Source organism: Falco cherrug, chromosome 8, assembly GCF_023634085.1.
Source record: "Falco cherrug isolate bFalChe1 chromosome 8, bFalChe1.pri, whole genome shotgun sequence".
In the NCBI taxonomy this organism is placed as follows: domain Eukaryota; kingdom Metazoa; phylum Chordata; class Aves; order Falconiformes; family Falconidae; genus Falco; species Falco cherrug.
In genome coordinates, this window is record NC_073704.1 from 43,596,265 (window position 1) to 43,617,092 (window position 20,828).

Here is a 20,828-nt window from a genome sequence, read left to right on the forward strand (position 1 = left end):
ACATCAAAACACACGAGCTGGATGTGTAAGTTTGGATTCTGTAGGAAACTCAGCTAAAAAATCTAGCAAATCAACAAGAGCAACAATACCATTCTGAAAGCAATAAAAAACTTGACAAGTGAGAAAAATTCTAAGTGAAATACCATAGAAAATAAAGTAGGCTGAAGAAAACTTTAACGTCTACAGCAGTAATTTAAGAAGTTTATGATGAGCAACCATGACAAAGAAAAAGGCATAAAGACAGGGCGACCTGGATGAGAGCTGACTAAGGTGATGGAGGTTTCTACCAGAGGGAGACGGGACAGCAGGCAGTCTGACACTAACTCCTCGCGTAGCTGACTGTCTTCCCTCAGTCACTCCCTCCCTTTCGCCGGACTGACGCGATGCCCTCACGCTGCAGCGCCGCAGCCCGGTTTCTCAGCGCTGCTCCTCGGCCCGCTGCTGCAGGCAGCGCAACACCCCTCTGGCTGCCTGCCACCGCCCCGCAGCCACCTCCCACCGCCCCGCAGCCACCGCCCCGCAGCCACCTGCCACCGCCCCGCAGCCACCGCCCCGCAGCCACCTCCCACCGCCCCGCAGCCACCTCCCACCGCCCCGCAGCCACCGCCCCGCAGCCACCTCCCACCGCCCCGCAGCCACCGCCCCTCAGCCGCCGCCCGCACGGGAGCCGCGCCCACGCCCCGCCGCCGTGCCCGGGCGCTGCTCCGCGACTCCCTCGGCCCGCCATGGTGCGAAGAAAGCGCGTTTCGCCGTTCCCGTCGCTGGGCCGGTGCCCTCCCGCAGGTAGGGGCTGAGGCCGCCCCGGGCTCCCGGCGCGGGGAGGCGTGCGCGGCCGCCGCACTCCTGACCGCGGAAAGGGCGCCCCCCGGCCGCGGGGCCCGCGGCGGGCAGAGGGGAGCCGGCTGCTGCCCCGCCGTGCGGCGGCGGCTCTCTGAGGGGGCGCGGCTGCCGCGATCCGCCGCCCTCCGCAAGCACGGCCTCCTGGTAGCGCCTGGCGCCCGCCGGGTCACCGGGCCGGGCCGCGCTGCCCCGCCGCAGCCGGCGTCCCCGCACCCGCGGGCACCTGCGTCGCCCCGCGCCGGGCCTGAGGGACCGTGGGGCGGCGCCGGCGCCGGGGGCTCGGCGGGGCTGCTCCCGGAGGCCGGCCCTGCCGCGGGGGGAGCTGCTGGAGCGGCCGGGAGACCTGCGCTCGCCCAGGTGTAGGCGTGGAAAGGAGCGCGTCGTGCTCGGCCAGAGCCACCGCGCCTCACGCTGCGCCCGCGCCATTGAATTTAAACTTGACTTCGGGCCTGATAGAGCAGGGTGGTGTGAGGTTCTGCTGCTGTCTTAATCAGAAATGCGTTACCAGTAGGGAGAGAATTAGGCATCAGTGTTCTAATTAATTTTTTTCCTTTTATTTTTACTGTTGCAGTCTTCCTCACCTCCTATCCTGACATGAAAAACTTTCCCACCCTGCGCTCTCTGGGAGTTCTTTACCTGACTAAAGCATGCCTTTGAGTCCAGGCTGACGAGCACCCAGCACTGCTCTACACTAACCACTGCTCTACATCGTAAGGATGTGATCCTTAGTATTTAAATGCATGTCTAGGTTTGTTGGAGAGTTTATAAAGGCATACAGAGGGTAACCAGCTCCTGTGCTTGCCTGTCTGTCGGCGGTGTGGAGCTGGTGCCTCAGAGCTCACAGCTGGCGGAGGTACTTGGTTTCCCTCCCGCCCGTACCAGGTGCGCATGCAGAGCTGCCATACGCTGCGCCTGCGGAGCTGCTGTGCAGCTGCTGCCTAGTCCAAGCCAGTTCAGGGGTGTTGTCCCCCAGGTTCATTAGGAGCCTCAGGAACACCAGGCATAATTTACGTGTCTCATCACACCTCTAAAATCTGGTTGGCTTTCTTGAAAGTATAATTTTTTTGAGCATGCTTTTACGTGAATTTGTGAAGTACGTGAAGTAGTTTTTTCACCTTTGCTTGTCTCTAGTCCTTACCTGGATTTTTTCGTCACTGTGTGGCAGGGACAGGTGAATTGCACCTGAAAGGGCCTTTAAACCACTGCAGTGACCTAGTGTGGGTACTGGGTTTTCTTAATTTGCACGACAGTAAACTGTGTCTTGGTAAGGCTTATCTGGCCCTGCAGTGGAGGTCTCTGGCAGAGGAGTGGGGTGGCAGGAATAAGTAGTTTCAGTTGTGCACTTGGTGGACAAAGTGGGTTGAAGATGGGCACCTTTATTCTGACCACAGTATTCACAAGTGACCTAGGGACTCAGGAGAGCTCAGTGCCTTTGTTTTACGTTTGGGTTTTGGTTTATTTGGTTGTTTGGTGGTTGGTTGGTTGGTGTTTTTTGGAGGGGAGGGAAGAAGGGGGGTGATCCTCCTTCCTTCCTTTCTTTAAAAATATATGGTGGTTTAAATATGGAAGTTAGTAAAGATTTTGGCCCTTAGTTCTCAACTGTTCAATTACATGGCTTACAGGGCACTTACCAAAATCCCAAAATTGAACTCTGTACTGAAATTTTGATATCTGTCTTGCTTGCTTTATTTCAAGGCAATTTGCAAAACATTTTTCTGGTGCCTTCCAGGAGCATCCATGTTTAACTCTTACACTGCCATGGATGTGTATGAGCAGGTTTGACCACTGCTAATAGCAGCTGTTTTCAGGACAGTGGAAAGATTGAGATAAGTTTGCATTATTTCTAATCATTATACATAACTTTCTTCTGTGGGCTTGTTGAAAGTAGATACTATTCCTGATTGGCCACTTAAATGTTTAAATATCTATTCCCATTTGGGGTATCTCTCTCCTCTCGCCCCCCCCCCCCCCCCCCCAACACTCCCCCCCCAACACTCCCTTGTGCTTTTTCTAAAGCTTCATAGTGTTAAAACGTTGTTGCTTCCCTGTGCATCTGGATCTTTTCACCCTGCTAAATTAAAAAACATGAAAAACACTTGCATCTAGAAATCACCAATCCTGCACATGTGTGCTTAGTGAAGGTCCCAAACCAAAAGTCATGGATCCAGGTTCAGTTATGTTTTTTTATCTACATCCAAACTTTTAGCTGAGTTCCCATTTGCAGTTTGACTCTTAAGAAGCCAAAAAATCTAAGCACCTAACAAGCTGTAGAAGAATTCTTGGGATAATTAGCATTGGTGTTTTGATGAATGTTTTATAGAGGGAACATGATGTCAAGAAAACATCAGTCTAAGACCTTGAAATATTCCATGAGTTTTTGTGGTTTGTGTCTTTTTTTTTCCCCTTTCTTTCTTTCTTTTTTTTTTCTCATTCTTACCTAAAGATGCCTCTCATGTTATCTCTCGCATTCAAAGACAAGGGTTTCACACCTTGTGAGCTGAGGGTATTTAGAATCTTGGTTCTCTTTACTGGTAGATAATTGGAAATGGTTGACACTTCCATTTCAGAGGAGACTTTTCATTTTGCAGGTAGACTCCCAGAATAATTCGGTTTAGTCTATTTAGTCTGTATTTGCAGCTGTATTTGTCTGTATTTGCAGCTATAAGGTGGCTAGGGGATTCATTTGCTGCTTATACAGCAGTGTAATTAACTGTATGTATGTAATTTTGAAAAGAAAATCCAAGTCTAGTTGCAGAAATCCAGCGCTGTAAGGCTGCTTTGGATATGTCTGAAGGAGAATTCTTATTTGTTAAACTAAACCTGCAACCAGGAGGTACAAGGTGAGTAGTCAGATTTGGTAGAAAATGGGAGTTGCTTACAGATGGACACATCAGCTTCCCTGAAATGGCCAAATACATGTCTCGTGCTATTTAATGGAGTAATTCTTTAAACTTTTTTCTCCGTTCCCTATTCACTTCTGCCCCCAAATATTTGAGCTTGAAAACTCCAGTCTTGATTATTCATGATAAGAGTAAGAACCTTGCTGTAAGGCAACACAACTTCTTCAAACTGAGAAATGCATACCAAGTTTATTCTTTCTTACTCCCACAATTTTGAAACTTAAAGTACCCTAATGAAGAAAGTATTTCTTTTAACAAGATGTTTTAGATAACTTTATATGTTCTTTGTTCAGAACTGAATTTTCTGACATGTCTCAGAACTTAAATTGTTATTGTTAGGTTGTCTGTAGCTTAATTAGTGCTAATTGGTTTTGTGATTGGCAGATATCTTAACAAAATATAATTAAACATGTTGGGACACAAGTACAAGATAAGTATGCAGCTGGTTCTTATCTGCATTATTAGGTTTATTCTAGAATACCTTATGTAATGAATTTGTCTGTGAAGATCATAATTTGTGTTCTGCTAGCATCGGATCTTTCCCACAGAACAATGCAGCTCTCAAAAGAACATGGAAAAGGGCTCAAATACAATATACTTTCTGCTGTCAGGACATTGACTAAAAAGCACATGATGAAAGCTTAAAGCTAAGCCAGTTCTGAAGGTTATAATTATAATAATCAAAGCTGATCACCAATAGGACAGTTGCACCCATCCATGGGACGTGGTTTAGTGGTAGACTTGGCAGTGTCGCTCTTTTAGGCTTTTCTAGCTTAAATGATTCTATGATGAAACCTTTATTGCTGATAGTGGCATTGTTAAAAAATGTGAAAGTGTGTAGAGGCTTGTTTGGTTTGTTTTTTTTTTAATTTTAAATGGAAACTATTACATCTGAGATTTAGGGGGGAAGAATGCGTATTAACATACTAAGGTGTTAAGATTTAATACAGTTAGCAGTTACGAAACCCGCTCTGACATCTTGATTATAGGATTTGGAAGTTCATTTGAGTATGCCATGACATAGAAGTTCAAAGTCTTTGTTGGGTCTTATTTCTGTGTATGTGTGTGTTTAGAAGTGAAGCATGGAGTCAAATACTGAAAGATGATTTCTTGTCAACAATTATCTGGGGTGTATTTTTTCCTTCTCTAAGTGTCCATGATGTAGTATGTAATTCTGTAGATACGCTTTTACATAAATTGCATTTTCTTCTTGCAGTCAAAGCCGGAGGTATGAGAGTTTCTAAAAAGCAAGTAAATGGACCTGTTGAGAAAAATACTAAACTTCCAGGAAAAGAAAAAACAAGGTATTCCACTGCAGGGCTTGTTCCCCCCTGCCCCGTAGTTAAAGTTCATAGGTATTGGGCCGAAGGTTGAAAGCAAAGAGAACTCCATCTCTCAAGAGTTGCATTCTTAAAATAATTTGTGCAATTTATAGATAAAAGTCAACTTTGAGATAATAATTGACTTTAAAAAAAACAACCAACCAACCACAAAGGAAAAAAACACCCCACCGTGCCACCCCCCCCCCCCCCCCCCCCCAAAAAAACCCAACCCTAAGGACAGTGCCTTGTGGTGAAAGACAAAGGCTGAATCCCTTCTCTATCACCATGTGTTATGGAACAGAAATTAAAACGTGTTGCCTACCTGTACCTAATAAAGTAATGGTCAAACAGTTCCAGTGAAATAAAAATTAATTTTAGGCTGTCCTAATTCTGAATTTAAACTCGCACCTTCCCACCTGCCCCGCTCCCCGCAGAGACTACTGTCTCCTATATAGGCTATATCTCCCATTTCAATCTGAAATCTAATTTGGCTTTTTCTGTTTTTTACTTCATAATGTTACTCAAGCTATTTTGCCCCAAAGTGAAAGCATGCTTCTACTTTTGAATAAGGTAGCAGTGACTAGTTGAAGTGGTCATCAAAACAGGTATTTTCTTCACAGCTTTTTCAAATGAAGACTGTTTTTCTAAAATATATGCACTTTTCTTAGATATCACATAACAAAAAGTTAAGTTGACCAATATAAGGATAAGAGGGTAAACATCTAATGACTTGTGGTGTTCCTCAGATTGCATTACAGTCCAAATCCTAAATGGAACACAGTGCATAAATAGGATTTAAACACTCAGGTGTTTGCTTCTATTGCAATTCTAAACTTTCTCAGTGGCCACTGAGTTCAGATGCTCTTATCTCACCACATACCTTCTTTTTTGCACAAAAAGTTCCCTTTAAGAGCCTGCAATTTTTGGGGGGCCTATCTAGAACTGCATAGTTATTGCAGGGTACCTCACACCTGTCATAACTGCTGTAACAAAATTTTGTTCAAAGGAGCCTGATCCGGTGATTTGCTCTTGGAACAAATCTGCTGTGTCCTGATAGCTGTGACCTTGCTCAGCAAAGAAGTAGTGTACATATTCTCCTCCATATGGTGAATAGGGTATTTGTGAGGAAACGGGAAGCCTGAATTTTAGCCGATTGTCAGTTAAAATTGGTACATATCTTGCTGTGTCACTTGCCTTTACCAGTGAGCTAGATGCTTCCTACTGAAGGCTCATAGGAAAAAGACTTCACAGAAGAGACTTGAGACTTGTGGGGATAGGACAAAATGTGATGATTGAAGTACTGTGAGGAGGCGCATCTAAAATTCCACTCAGCATTGTAACTCCTGTGCGTTTAGTGCCTTTATCCCTCTTGTCAGTGTTGAAAGTAACAAAGTTACTGAAGTTGCTGTGTAATACATGGCATAATAGAATGTAATGTATCATGTTAGTAACTAGATCTCTGCCTGACAGTTTTCTGACAACCTCACTAGTTAACAGAAACTATTCAAAGTTTGGGGTGTTCTTGGGTTTTTGTTGTTGTTCTTTAATAACTTATGTGTGTGTGCATGTGTTTTTCTGGAGTTAGAAGGTTTTTCTTTTCATTGATTGCCAGTTATTTGGGTGTAACTTTGCTGCTGTCTTCCATAGTCATAGTTATCACATAAACAGACCTTGAGTAACTTACATTTGTCAGTGTGGCAAGTTGTATCGACTAGTAAATTGAAATTTCAGTAGGAAATGTGTTTTGCCTGTTCCACAGAATCATTAACTTAACGGAAGCACTATCTACTTTTTCAAGAGTCACATTAAAAGGTACCTGGTTCCATGTGTAAGGGTAATAAGGATTTTTTCCAACTCCATTTTAAGATACAGAGGTGTCACTGCAAATAATGGTATCATCAGAAGAATGTGCAATCCACGATTCTTCCTGTTGCTGAACTAAGTTATTTGATATCCACAGTTTATTTGTGGAATACTGGTAGCATGGCTGTTATTCACTGGAATATGAAGATGTTCATGAGATAATCTTGCACAAAAAGTTCTTGCTTGACAAATTGCTTCTGTCAAGAGAGATGCTCCCCGAAAGCAGAGACTCCCATTTTTTTTGTGGGTCGAGATCAGAATCAAGAAAATTACAAAGGCAAATTTTGTAGCTCTGGATATCAGTGCTCAGGTTCTGTGAAGCTGCTCCACAGCGTGCAAAAAAAAAAAAATAAATCCCTTTTGAGATATTTAAGGATATTTTATATGTGCATTTTTGTATATCTAAATAAACAGCCTGCAACACAGATTTTTGCATTGTTCTATTCTGAGGTAGCATACCTTTTCTTAGTGTCATATGTTTTTAAATGTGATTAAAGGTTTTAGCTCCAAAACCTGAATTTCTATTACAAAATGTTTTGTATTGTCTGGAAAATGAAAGTGGCAAGTGTGTCTGTGAGATGGAAATGCTAATTTTTTTTTCTTTTCCTACATAGTGCTATTGCCAGTTTTTCAAAAACTCGGAACATGAGTGTCTTGCTAGCAGGAGTGCTAAGCAAAGTAAGTATGTCTGGAAGAACAAGATGCATGTTTATCAGGGCTTCTCCATACAGCTAACCATAAAAAAAAGTAATCAAAAAGCGCATATTCTTTAAACTGCTGTCATCTGACATTTGTAGGTTTGTCACCTACCACTAAATATTATTAAGGTAATCTCTTTCTTTAGTGGTAGTTGCTAAAATGCTAGATAGCTGAAAAGTAACTAGCCTTTCTTCCTTATTCTGTGGTGTTTGATTCCATTCCTATTTAACACTAGGTAGCCCCAGGGTAGTTATGTGTACCTGTTAAAGTGCAGCAAGATAGTAAGATGTGCCCTTTTTTTAAAGTGACATATTGGCTTTTATTTATTGGAATGTGGGGAACAACTACCAGTGACATAGTAAGTTTGTGGCAGAGCTGGGATTACAAGCCAGAACAAAACCTAGCTGTCAGTTCTTCATCCTACTGTGGAAATAGATTTACCTTCTGTAAGGGTCCAACTTAGAGAAGTGAAAAGATAGCTTCTTGAAGGAGGTGGGCAGTGTCACTAGCAAGTGTGCCATGGATACTGAGATGGTAAGCTAATGTCGAACAGCTTTAAGTGATCCCCGAGACAACAGGCACAGCACATTCCACTGATGGCGCAAATGCAGCTGTTTCACCTGAGGCCTGGCATTAGTCAGGTATCTTCTTGACTTCTCACCTGGAAACACTACAAGATCATTTAAAATTCTGTGTTACAAAACTGTTGATAGACCCTTCTGTTCATCGATATGCTTGTAACTGTTGTCCAGTATCTCTTGCTAGGCTGTTGATGTACTCTTACACCTGTACTGTGCTAGAGCTGATTTAACAAGCAGCTTTTTAATTTTCATGCTAATGTGAAGATCTCCTCTATTTTTCATACACTTGCAGTCTTTAGATTCTGAAGCATACAGGAGTTCCTCTTCCATAGAGCTTGGTAAAACATCAGTTGCATCATTTCAACATAAGATTTTATTAACACATGTGTTTATAGCTTTAGTATGTAGATCTCAAATTTCTGCTTAGGCTTGTTTGTAAAGGAGAGCAGGTACAACTTATCCCGTTTCTCTTCCGCTTGTCCCCATCTCCTCGGTTCTGACCTACCATTTCCTTCTCCTGTTGGTTTCCAAAATCTCATATGTGAAGCATCCTCAGTAGATTAGAAAGTGTTATTTAGATGCTGTAATGATGATTATTTGAATCTGGGAGAATAAGTATTTGAAGCAACTTGCTGTTAACTCTGGCATACCGATTGTTTGCTCTGCTTTCCTTTTCTTGACAGCTCATTCTATGAACTACTAAAAAAGGGAGGGGCGGGGGGAATCAATGGTTCACTGAAGGTAATCAGGCCAATACCACTTTGAAAACAGAAATTGTAATTAAATGTACAGATCTGTGGGTTTTATCACTGTGGGTTTTAGGTCTTGATCATTTGAACTTTTAGGGGGTTAGGTTTTACTACTGTTTTTAAACTATTTTTATATGATGGAATTTAGGAAGAGAATAGCAGAAAAGCTGTATCCTATCACAATTTATTTCCCCTCCTTTAATGTTACAGATGAGCCACAAAATTAATGCAGCAGCATTACAAGTGGCTCACCAAAAGCCACAGCCTGCCCTGGAGAAGTTCATACTGCATAAAAGAATGTACGTTATTCAACAGCCACGGAAATGTTAAGATACGTAATAAAATACTCATGTTTACTTAAAAGTGAGTTTCTGTTCTGAATAGCACTTAGCATACTGTGGTAAAATGATCAAAAGCTGTGTGCCTTGTATCTTACTGTATTTCTGTAACTGACAATAAAATACAAGGAGATTTACTAAATGTACTCAGGATTTATTAAAATACTATGGCTTCTGTCTAACCTGGTTTTACTAGTGTAATTACTCAATGCCAAGAACTCTTTAACAGCTTCGCTTACTGTGTGAATTTTGACTGAAGTACTGGAAACAGTCAGCCCTCTTTTTTTTTTTAATGTTTTTTTATTTAATGATAACAAAGCTGAAGTGAACATGATCCTAAGAAAGCAGGTCACAACTGAAAGGCATGGGGTTTTGTTTTAATTTAGGTGTAGGTGTTCCATGCTGAATGTATGCCTTAGGCTTCTTCATAATAAGAAACTTCAGAAAGTCCTGGGAAAGATTTCCATGCAGTGGGAATATTTTTTGTTTTCTTGTATTTCTTTCTATAAGGAAGTACAGCTCCTCTACAGAGAGTCCTCTGCTGGGATCCAGACAGTAGGAAGAATAAAGTGAAATCTGTTTGTTTGCTTGTTTGAACCTCTTTTGGGCTGGGGAGGGTGAGTGAAGGAAGTACCTGACTTGGTGTGGAACGTCTGGGACAAGAGGGCCGGTGTGAGGGAGGAGTCAAGGTGCAGAGAATTGGTGATTTGAATATAGTGCTCAAGGTTGGTAGAATGGGAAGTGAGGCTGAGCACCGACTAGTAGTAGTAGGATCTTTGAGGGGTCAAGCTTAATAATGGGGAGGAGCAATTGTAAGACAAATACAGGAAGTATCCTTGAGCCTTGCCTGCTCATACTGCCAGCAAAAGACAATGTAAATAGATGGTCCCACCCCGTCCAGAGAATAATACTCTCCTACTGCGGCTAGTTGGGTAGCTCAGCTGGCTTCTTGCTCTGAATCTAATTCTGGGACTGTTTTGTGGGGTGTTTCAGGTTTTTGGGTGTGTTGGTTTTTTTAAGGTAGTGACTGCAGATGAATATGCTACTAAAATTGTAGTCAAGGAGTCCAAATAGGCTTAATATGAAAGGTGATGCTTAAAAATGTTTATATTGTCAACGAGGCTACTTTCTATAGTGTGCCTTCTACATGACTACAGTGGAAAGCTATTACAAACATATGAAACTACTCCCTCTTAGAGGGATCCCAGGTGGGTTACCCAGAATTAGTGTTACCGTTTAACATGAACATCTCTATCATTTCATCCATCCATAAAATTAAATAACTTTATATGTTGATTAAAGATTAAATTATGATCACAGAATGTGGGGATTAGTAGTATGTGCAATAAATAGTTTGGTTACACCTTGAATAAATAGGAAAAATTAAAATTGTGCTGCTCCTATGAAGAAGGCTGATTTTTTTCCCACATCTCCTTAACTGACTGGTAGCTGCTTGTAAAATATTGTCACTGCTGTCCTGGACAACAGCAGCAATATACTTCATGAATATTTAAGTTTTAGGTATGGGATTTGGAAAGCAGCTAGTTCTGGTTTTATGTCATATACAGCACATTTTACACTCCCCAGGCTGACTGTATATAAATTAATATCTATATGAATGTAAATGATGAAATATGATTTGAGCTAAAGCTGTCCATCATGTGTGAAATGATTATTCATGCTTTCAAGGCCAAAAATAGCACCATGTACTCTGACATAAATACATTAATATTAGAATATTAGTAAAATCTTGATCATTCAAAGGATTGTCTTTTCTTGAGTCATACCCAGCCTTCCCCTGGATGCTAGGCTTAACTAGACATGTGATTGTTCCGGCCAGCCTGTGCTGAACATACACCTGAGTGGAGAAGCCATTGGAACACCCTTTCCTGGTGCCTGGAAGGGATGGACTGTACCCTGGCACACTATAGAAATGGGTAACGGTGGTAAGCTGCGCCCTGCTGTGAGTAGTTAGTCAAATACAGTGGGAATGGAGATACCTTGTTTCTATCCTGCATCCCTAGAGTGGTTGGAAACTGTCCAAGCCATGTGCACATTGCTTGGTGGCAGTTTGACCTGTCACTGCAGCATTTCATTACAGCAGTTGTGTGAACACCCATGTTGTGGTGTAACATTAATGTCGCTGCAGGTGGCAGTGAATAAACCAAAGGTTCCTTCTATTAGTTCCTTATCTGATTTTGCAGTCTGGTGTTTTGTTTTTTTAAATGAATGGTATTTAAACTGTTTAAAGTAGTTTGTTCAGGGTAGGGATGGCATGCTCAGTGTAGAAGGTAGCTATAGGAAATCACTTTCATGGCATAAATCAGGCAGTCATACAGTCATTGCTTATGGATGCAATAGTTCTGTTCAAAAGGTCCTGTATACTACTCTGTGCAGTGTACACCTAGTGAGTTCATTCCAGTAACTCACGTTCTGGAGGTGTAGTGTCTACTGTGTCAGCAAACAGGAGTTACATGGCATAGGTCAGCACGTGCTTCTAAGAAGCATCAGTCCTCCTGGAAAAGGGAACCCGTGCCTGCCTTGCAGCAATGCCTGGGATCTGCGTACATATGGAACATACCTGGAGCAACAGCTTGGTAGTTCCGTACAGCCCAGCAGAAAGCCTGCTTTAATGTAAAGTATCTCCTGCATTCCACGTGTGTGTAAAATTTTCAGGTGTAGAGAGAAGACCTAACAAGAGGTCTAATTTTAACAAACTCGGTTTCATGGTTTTACTAAATGTAAAGCAGGTGCAAGCTCCTCTGCAGCTGTAACACATACCTTGCAGAGCAAGAAATCCTGGCAACTGATTTAATTTCCTGCTTCTGCAGGATGTTGTCCCCTGTGGTAGTATTACAGGTAGCGTCTCATACTTGCTTTTTGAGTCAGTAGCACTTACTACTCTTTGGAGGGAATCTGAAAGATTTGTATAGAGAACAAACAACTCTTCTGCTTAAAAGTATTTTATAATTAAAAACACCCTATAATTAAGAGCACTCCCTTTTCAATAAAAGTCAGTCTTTTATTCACCTGTTGTATTTTGACAGTTGCATTATTTTCTCTAGTTTATTTGTTTACTAAGGTGTCCTACTTATAGTAATATTCTTAATAACAAGAGCTAAACAGGAAACCAAAACTGTATTTTGAATTTATAAATAACAGATAACTTAGTTTTTCATCCTGTTTGTGCCTTCCTTTCTGTGTGTCACTTCAGTTTGTATTTGCACTATCATTGATGATGCTGTGGTGAATCAGTTGTCTTCTGTTTAAGGGAGTTTGTTTTATTTACTTCAAGTCTTAATTTAGTACTTTGCTTCACTGTTTGAACAGGAACTACAGCTAAATTCAAACCATAAGAAACAAATACAGCTGGTTTGCTAGAAAAATAAAAACCTTGCAGCAAGCCTATTTTCAGGCTTCTTGAGGGTTACTACTATGAATGATGTGGGCATTAAACAAGAATGGCATGGCTTCAGGAAATTATTTCTTCTGATGATCTTCATTTCAGCATTTTCATAGACACAGCCATACTGGTAAACTTGATGGTGATACACATTCTGTTTGACGACCTGAGTAAGACACGTTTCACTGGACTTCTCTGCAGGGATGCATTTCCTCTTGGGCAAGGAAGAGTCTCTGCCTTCAAGCATGTGACACTGCCGGGTTGGGAGGTGCTTGACAGAGCTATTTGGGAATTTGGCAGTGTGCAACTTTGAATTGGTCTGGAATGAACTATAGTACATGCTATTAAGTGTGCAGACCAAGGTCTGAATTAAGAATATGCGATCTCTGACTCTAGCGTGAAACTGCAGCAGATGAAATGGTGAAGAAATCACATATGGCAAGTCTGGGAAGTTACAATAAAAAAGAACAATAATTGAATATTTAATTGTAATAAATAATAAATTAATTTAACATATATTTATATACATTTTATATAAATTTATTGTATAATATATAGTAATATTATATTAATATAACGTTAATTTAATAAATAATAAATATTAACAGTTCTTTAAAGCCTCTATCCCTTCCAAGACGCAACTGTGTTCAGCCTGTTACTCTCTAAGTAGCATGTGCAGATTTGCAAACCATTTCAAGCACAGTAACCTCTCCCTTGTATACAAAACCTGAAAGTTTTCATAACTGGTACACACAGAAGCCCAAGCATTCACTGCTTTTGTTTCAGTGGTAGAGGAGTATATTTCTAGAATGAAAAAAAATTCCTTGGTCTAACCAGTGTCATCTGTGGTAACTCACATTGCAATTGTTCCTGTTGTGCGTAAGTCTCATAACAGGTTCGCAGTAAAGCACCTCTTGCCCTTGAAAACCTCACTGTCCTTGAGGACCACTGTTCTAATGTGCTGCCATTGCATATGTTCCTTCCCTGCGCTTTCTAGGCAACCTTCTCCTCAGCGTGAGCAGGACAGAGATTTGAAGCTGATCAGTTTAGCTGGAGGAATGTGCGCTTCACGCTTTTGGACCACTTGTGAGTTAAAGCTTTTTAAAGAGGTAGGTGTCATGGGATGCTTTGCAGATGCCAGGGTTCCATTTGTTTTGCCTTCCAGGCCTGTAGCATTGACTGACCGTTTCTTCTCCTCCCCACAGGCAGCTGCAGGGCTGCTGCTGTGCCAGCATTCTGCAGAATGTGTTATTGAACGAGGCATGTTCTCTGTTTTCAGTCTTGCTCAGCTACTGTAAACTCTAAAAGCACTTTGACTTCCCTGGTGAAACCAGTCATAGTTTTCCCTTTATTCAGCAAAACCATGCAGAGAACAATGAGTCAACATAATAGCATGCTTATTATTCTTGTCAAACCTGGCCATGGATCCTACTCCTGGCCATTATTCCACTTCTGCTGAATTTTAATGAAAAATTTTTAAATTATTTTATTAACAGAAATTTCAGGCTGGGACTTCATTTATAACAGGCTATTAATATTTAGTTCACTCTTCAGTTGAAAAGATTATTACAATTCTGAAGTGTGAGTATTGCTGACTCTCCAGTTGTTTGCTAACACTTAAGGTTTTATAGAGGTTTGACTCATATCAAGAGTAGCTCAAGAAATTTAATTATTATGTGTATACTGTTCTTGCCACAAGGGGTTGCTGTGTGCCTACAGCTTATTCAGGTTGTGCCAGCTGAGCTAGCCTCAGGAAACAGCTATTTTCTTACAAGGAGGCATATTTTAGTTTGCTGAAAAAATGTCAAAGAAAAAATAATAGGTTAGTTTATGAAATTACCATTTGGTGTTTCATAGAGGATGTGCCTCCCTAGAAGTTTAAAGATACAAAGGGCATAAGTTGACGGCAGCAAATAGTATCTGATTCCTTATCCCTCCTGCATCCTCTGTTCACAGCTGTACTCAATTACAAATGAAGCACAGGTTAAGGAATAGAGTGGCGTGCATACTATATTGGTATCAGGTAAATTTGCATGCGTAATTAAGATGTGCTGGTTGTGTAGATGCTTTTGTATTACGTTTCTAAGTGTTGTCACTTTAGAACAGATTCATTGCTTCATGAACCAGGGAACACTGAAAAGTTGGATATAGCATTTCATATTCAACAGTTCTGTATAAAGGGATGAAATTTCTGAAACTGACTTCACTTATACTTGATATTTTTCTTCTGTATTTTGGGTTTACTTCTGGTGATTAATTCAGAAGTAAATTCAGAATGATTGATTTTTACATAAAGGAATGATTGAGACTTTCCCTAAGCTATTATAAAAAATGTTTTATATAATACCTATCATTTTAGTTGCACAATATGCATTTACTGTATACTGAAATAGAACAGTTGCTAAAATGAAGATTGACTTTAAAGTTTAAATCCAACCTTCTATTTTCATTGTTCATAACTTCATTAAATTCCTTCTAGTTTAAATTTTCCATATTTGGTGTGGTTTTTCAGAGTTAAGAAAAATGAGCTATCTTTAAGCTACACTAGCCTGAAATATTTGTTATATGTTGCTATCAAGAAATGGCAAAAATAATTAAAAGCAAGATAATCTATTAAAAAAATAGCTGAAACTGAAAAATTTTAACTTGGTTTATTCTGTAGCTCTCAGCCTTAAAAAGTAAAACAAGTCAAAAAGCCAAATTTAGAATGAGATGCTCTTGTTGGAGCTGTTCACAGATGCCAGTCAAAGATGGGTAGGCATATAATTGCTTGTCCACAGTGTATATGCATTTGAACTCTTCTATACAGAAGTCTTCTGAGGTTTCTCAAGACAGTACTTTAAAATACATTACAAAGAGCTCTCCAATTATGTTGAGAACTCTAGCTGCCTAGTCCTTTAGTAGCAGCCTAAAATTGGCCTGGTTATCTTGAGTCATAATGAATAACAAGAAAAAAAAGGGGGGGTTGGGGAGTGGGTACGAGAGGGTGGCACAGTGTCCCAAAGCTCTGCAAACCGTAGCTGTAAGGAATTTAGGAATTTGGCTGTCAAAATTGGACATACTGCATGCATCTGCTGTTCTAAACCAGTAAGCTCACACTTCGCAAATCGAAGACCCTTAAGGTTGAAGCTAGTGGGGATGGTAGAATGATAATGAACTCAGGATTTTCTTTTTCTTTTTTTTTTTCTTAATCAACCTTACTTTTCTTTTCAAAAGAAGCAAGAAGGACTACTCACCTCTGGTATTTTCCCCTGCTCATGTACAACCTTTCAGTAGCCTGGTGTATGCATTGCGACCTCAAACGCTGCCCGCGAGGCACAGTGTGTTTTGCTTTACTGGCTCACTGATTAAAAACAAATTCTTATTTTAAAGATCAGTTCCTAATATTTGTAACAAAAATGTGAAAGAGAGTCGTTTTCACTATGCTTTGGTTCCAGCTTGGTGGGGAAAAAATGTCCTTGTTCCTGAGAAGGACCCCAGTAGCATTCATATTTTCAACAGTGTGCTTACAGAGCTGAACTGTTGTAACCGGACAGTTCCATTAGATCTTTTTTGATACAGTCTTTCCCAACAGAATCTTCAGAAACATAAATTAATACCGTATGTCAGACCTATTGCTGCAGAAGTATGAAGGAAAAAATATACTAGTGAAACAGCATAAATTACTAGTCATAAGCACACCTCTCTTTACTTTCATGACCGATGTCATCAGATAGGTGGTTTTAGTGCTTCCAGCTTTTCAAGACATTAATTGGCTATTTGTTTAAATATTTTTTTGGGTTACATCCTGCAGATTACCAAAGTATAAGGTGTTATAAGGCATTATTTCCTACAAATCAAGATATTTTTTTCCCTTGAAACTACTACTTTGTTCAGTATTTTCCACACAGGGATTCATTTCCAGACAAATACTACTAGTAGTTCTTCACATATAAAGCATGTGTCCCCCATATTCTATGATTTTACCATAGGTTTCAGCATATATTTCATATGCAGTAAGCTCCTCATAAACTCTATGACCTGAAAACTTTTTTTTTCCATTTTCAAAAGTCCATTTTCTGAATTGATGCCTATGCTAAGTAAACAAAACCAAACAAACAAAAAAGCAAATAATAAAAAAAGACAAGAAAACCCCAAAGAAACCCAAAACTTTCCCTTTGCACCACTTATTATTATAAGATTAATTATAATTCATTGTCAGTCTGACTTCTGTAGCGAGGCAGGAGAGGTTTTTCTTTCTTTTCTAAGTAGCATCTGTTCTTGTGTGATGAAGCTATGTGAATTCTGCCTAAAAAGCAAGACTTAAACCGAAAATTATTCAGGTATAGTAACTCCCTGCCCCCTTCACTTTCACTTTAGAACAGCAATTTCTTATTTGTTGTCTTACCTCCCTATCCTGACAGACAAGAGAACAGCACATGCCAGTGCCAAATTCTCTAAGATGCTGTCTGCAAGACCAGACCTTACACAGATGTCAGTTTCTGGTAATTTTTTTTAGAAGTACATAGTGGAAGGAGTTGGGAATAGGTGGACAGAATGGAAGCATAGGAAAGGACAATAATTGAAATTAAGCTGGAAAACAGTGGATGGAAAAGAGGACAGGGAACAAATTATTAATGGAAGCAATTGCAAAAAAAGTAATAGCATTTGGAATATTTTAGTTGCTATCACTGACTTATTTTTTACTATTTATCCTATTAACACTTTTACAAAGTAGCATCTACACCTATGGGAGCTGTTGAGAAACAAGTATCATAAGAGATTAAACATCACAAATATGGTAAGTTCTGATGTGTTATCAGTGAAATTACTGAGGGCTCTGTACAGAATCTGTTCTGGACAGCAACATGCAACTAAGCTGGTGCATGTAGTGATCATAGTTTGACATAGGTGTTGTTTGTGACCTGATATTGAGCTTCACTCTTGTTCTGCCCTGTAAAGCCATGTGACCAACTTCCAGCCTGGTTTCATAGGGAAGACAGGCCCATGTACAATCCCTGCCTGCCTACCTACTTGTTCCCCTCCCTCTCTTTCCCCACTAGCTTAAAACCCAGTCAGTTCATCTCAAGTAAAATCAACCGAGAGGAATACTACTAGTTGAAAACGGGTAGCCAAGAAACAAACAAAAGCACACTGAGACATCAGATAACTGCATACTGGATAGACATCATGAATGCTACTTTTACAAACAAAAATAAATCAGAACTCACAGCTTCTTAGATACCTGCAAATCCAACAGTCACAAAGCTATTGAATATATGGTGGTGTTGATTCTACTAGTTTAGAAGAAGCTGTTTTCTTGAAATCAGTAAATCAAGACTATTCTACCAAATTGTTATTTTGCATGAGAATGAATCTGACAGGATAAAAGCAGCTACATTGAAAGGAAGCTCCTAAAATTTACAAAATTATCTTCTTTGAAGGAGCCCTCCAACACCAAGAATTGAAATAGGAGGTTAAGATGAGAAGCCCAAGCCAACATAAACAACACTGAAGCCGAGCAGAAAAAGTGAGAGGTCTGCTGTCTTATTTCCCTAGTCGCCAGCATTACAATGCACACTGCTGCCATGGCATTTCAGCTTGGTCTGAGGTTCTTGGTTGGTTGTGGGTTTTTTTTTGTGGGTGTTTTTTTTTGGGGGGTATGTGTGTGTGTGTGAGATTTAAAACTACTAGAAGCTTCCACGATAAGTGTGAGACTCTCTGAGGACAGCCATAACCTTTGTGAGAAGAAAGAAAAGGAAGAGCTGAAGAATTTCAGTTGCAAGGAATGGACAAATCGTCTGAACAAACGAGTGGAAAGAGCAGAGGGCAGAACAGTTAAAAGTAGAAAAACAGCTGTGGACCAAATTCTTCCCAAAAGCAAGCTACTGATGAGAGCAAAAGTCTTTATGTTGTTAGTATCAAAAGCATCGCTCTTCTGAGATGAGTAGGGAATCAGTAAAATCAAGCCCTAATTAAAAATTCTTTGATTCTGAGCTTTCCTGTGGAACAGCAGGACCTAAACCTAACTGACTGCAAATGCTATTTCAAAACTTCTGGGTTCATATACAGAGGAGGAAAGAGTGACCACTGCACCTGATGAAGAATAGATCCCAGAAGGGTGGAGTCAGAGTTTAGTTTTTTGTTTCAGATTTCAGAGGCAAAGACAAAATCATAAAAGGCTGCCAGAACTAAGACCATTTCCTCTGAGAGAGAGAAAAATTCCTTTCTTCCCTAATATACATCTCATCAGATAGGCAAAACAGAGGGAAGAGAATGTGATTAAGAGGATTCTCCACCAGAAGAAAGAAAAGCTGTTGGCTGAGTTGCACGCAGCATCCTACCCTTGTTTTGGGACAAGTCTTCAGCTACTAAGCTGCTGAAGTCACTATAAAAGAAGTGTAAGATAACTGCTCTGCTGTTGTAACCCTCAGAGGCTTTGTCTCCATGTTAGCCTGCTCCTCTAATACCATACAAGGCAATCATGTCAAATGTTCTTGAGAGGATGCTCTTCTTGTAAGCCTGTAACTTGTTTGTGAACACATATGGATTCTCTTTTATACCCTTTACAGACACATTGAAAGGTGGCCTATGAAATGCATGCATAACATAGAAAATATTCTAGAATACTCTAGCACTGTAATAATTATTTTGCAGTGAAATTCAGATTTAGTTTTTCATGATGAATTACTTATGAAACTAAATCCTAGTTTGCCCAGCAAACCCTTGCTTATTATTTATAAATGTATTTTGGATTGTCCCTACATTTTCCTTTTTTGGTGTGAGAAAGATTTATTTTTTAATTAATTATGTGAAACTGTTGTAGAAATTGCATGTAGGGAAGCCAAGCACTTTGCTCTCTATGTGGAGCATAGCTGGAGTATCGAACTTTTTTGGGTAGGAAAGGCAAGCAGTTTGAGGGTGGGAAAGAAAAACACATCAGATGAGTATTTCAGCTGTTGTGCTCCTTATGATGGCATTCGAACTGTCACTGCTAAACCTGTGTCTTAACACTTAAACCCCCTAACTTTAACACTACACCCATTAATGTGAGATGGTTATCTAAACACCCCTAGAGATAATAATGCTCTTTAGTGACTACTTTGATATAACTTATCAGGGTTACTACAGGTAGTGCTGACCTCAGTTAGGTGCACCAAAGTAAAAACATCAGTAAGTCCTTTTCTTTCTCACAAGCTGCCTTTTGAGCCATCATTTTGAGGAATTAAATATTTTAACACTGGCACTGCTAGGCATCATCTTCAGCCTTCAGATCTTTGCTGTGGTTCTCTTCAGCACCCTCTATTTTCAGTATCTTGGAGAATACTGATATGCTGGTTTTACCCAAGCTATATTCAGATGTAATATCACCTCTCTGCACATGCTTGCTAATTCCTTGTGTATACAGACAAAGAGTGTGCTAGCTCGTTTCGGTGCAGCAATGTTCATGTTCCATGGCTTTACCATTACAGCCCCAAATCCTTTCAAAGGCGCTGCTTTCCAGGACGTAGTATGTCCCTTTCTGTGTTGTGGGCCGGGGCCACATTCCTTATTCCTAAACGTGGATTTTCCAATCTGGCTGTCTTAAATGCCTTGTGGCCCAGTTTAGCAAATAATTTGGATCACTCTGAAAGAGCTTCTGTCGTTATATTTCACCCAGCTTTTTGTCCTTTGCAGGTCTTATAAGCAACGATGTAATTATTTTCAGTAGCTGGCCCTGGCTGGGCTCCCCAGGGACGAGTTGCTTCTCAGCAGGTCGCACATTGGCAGCAGCAGCAGCGCCGGAGGCCCGAGCCGTGCCAGTGGGCTTTCACGGCTTGGCTGAGGTTGTGACATCCAAGCAAACTGTAACAAATGTGAAGATAAGATGGCAGAACGAACGGTGATCTGAGCAGCACATGGCTGAATCCAACAGGCTGCTGGACCCCAGACCCTGCTTTGCAGAGCAAAGGCCGCTGAGGTGACTTTGGTGCTGGCGGACCCCAGACCCTGCTTCGCAGAGCCCGGGCAGCTGAGGAGATTTTAGCTCGGGCCGGGCAGGGCTGTCTGGCGGTGGAACGCGGGCCTGCGGAGGGCCGCGGCGCCGCCACCAGGCCGCGGGGGGCAGGCTCCGTCCGGGCGCCGTCGCTCCCCTCGCCGCCGCCCAGCTCCGCG

The 20,828-nt window shown here is 41.0% G+C and overlaps 1 protein-coding gene across 1 annotated transcript; it reads left to right on the forward strand.

Moving 5' to 3' along the window:
• The first annotated feature begins 645 nt into the window (after window positions 1-645).
• Window positions 646-9,438, forward strand: DAPL1 (death associated protein like 1). The gene is made up of 4 exons (XM_055719153.1): window positions 646-783; window positions 4,957-5,044; window positions 7,540-7,603; window positions 9,165-9,438. The coding sequence occupies exons 1-4, from the start codon at window positions 726-728 to the stop codon at window positions 9,282-9,284; spliced, it is 330 nt and encodes a 109-aa protein (XP_055575128.1). The 5' UTR covers window positions 646-725; the 3' UTR covers window positions 9,285-9,438.
• The last annotated feature ends 11,390 nt before the right edge of the window (window positions 9,439-20,828 follow it).

What these genes read in the sequence shown, in the direction of transcription:
- DAPL1 (XM_055719153.1), top strand. Translation starts at nt 726, where the DNA reads ATGGTGCGAAGAAAGCGCGTTTCGCCGTTCCCGTCGCTGGGCCGGTGC. An exon ending in CCAGGAAAAGAAAAAACAAG is followed by an intron (nt 5,045 to 7,539) that starts GTATTCCACTGC and finishes TTTCCTACATAG; the next exon opens with TGCTATTGCCAGTTTTTCAA. An exon ending in TAGCAGGAGTGCTAAGCAAA is followed by an intron (nt 7,604 to 9,164) that starts GTAAGTATGTCT and finishes TTAATGTTACAG; the next exon opens with ATGAGCCACAAAATTAATGC.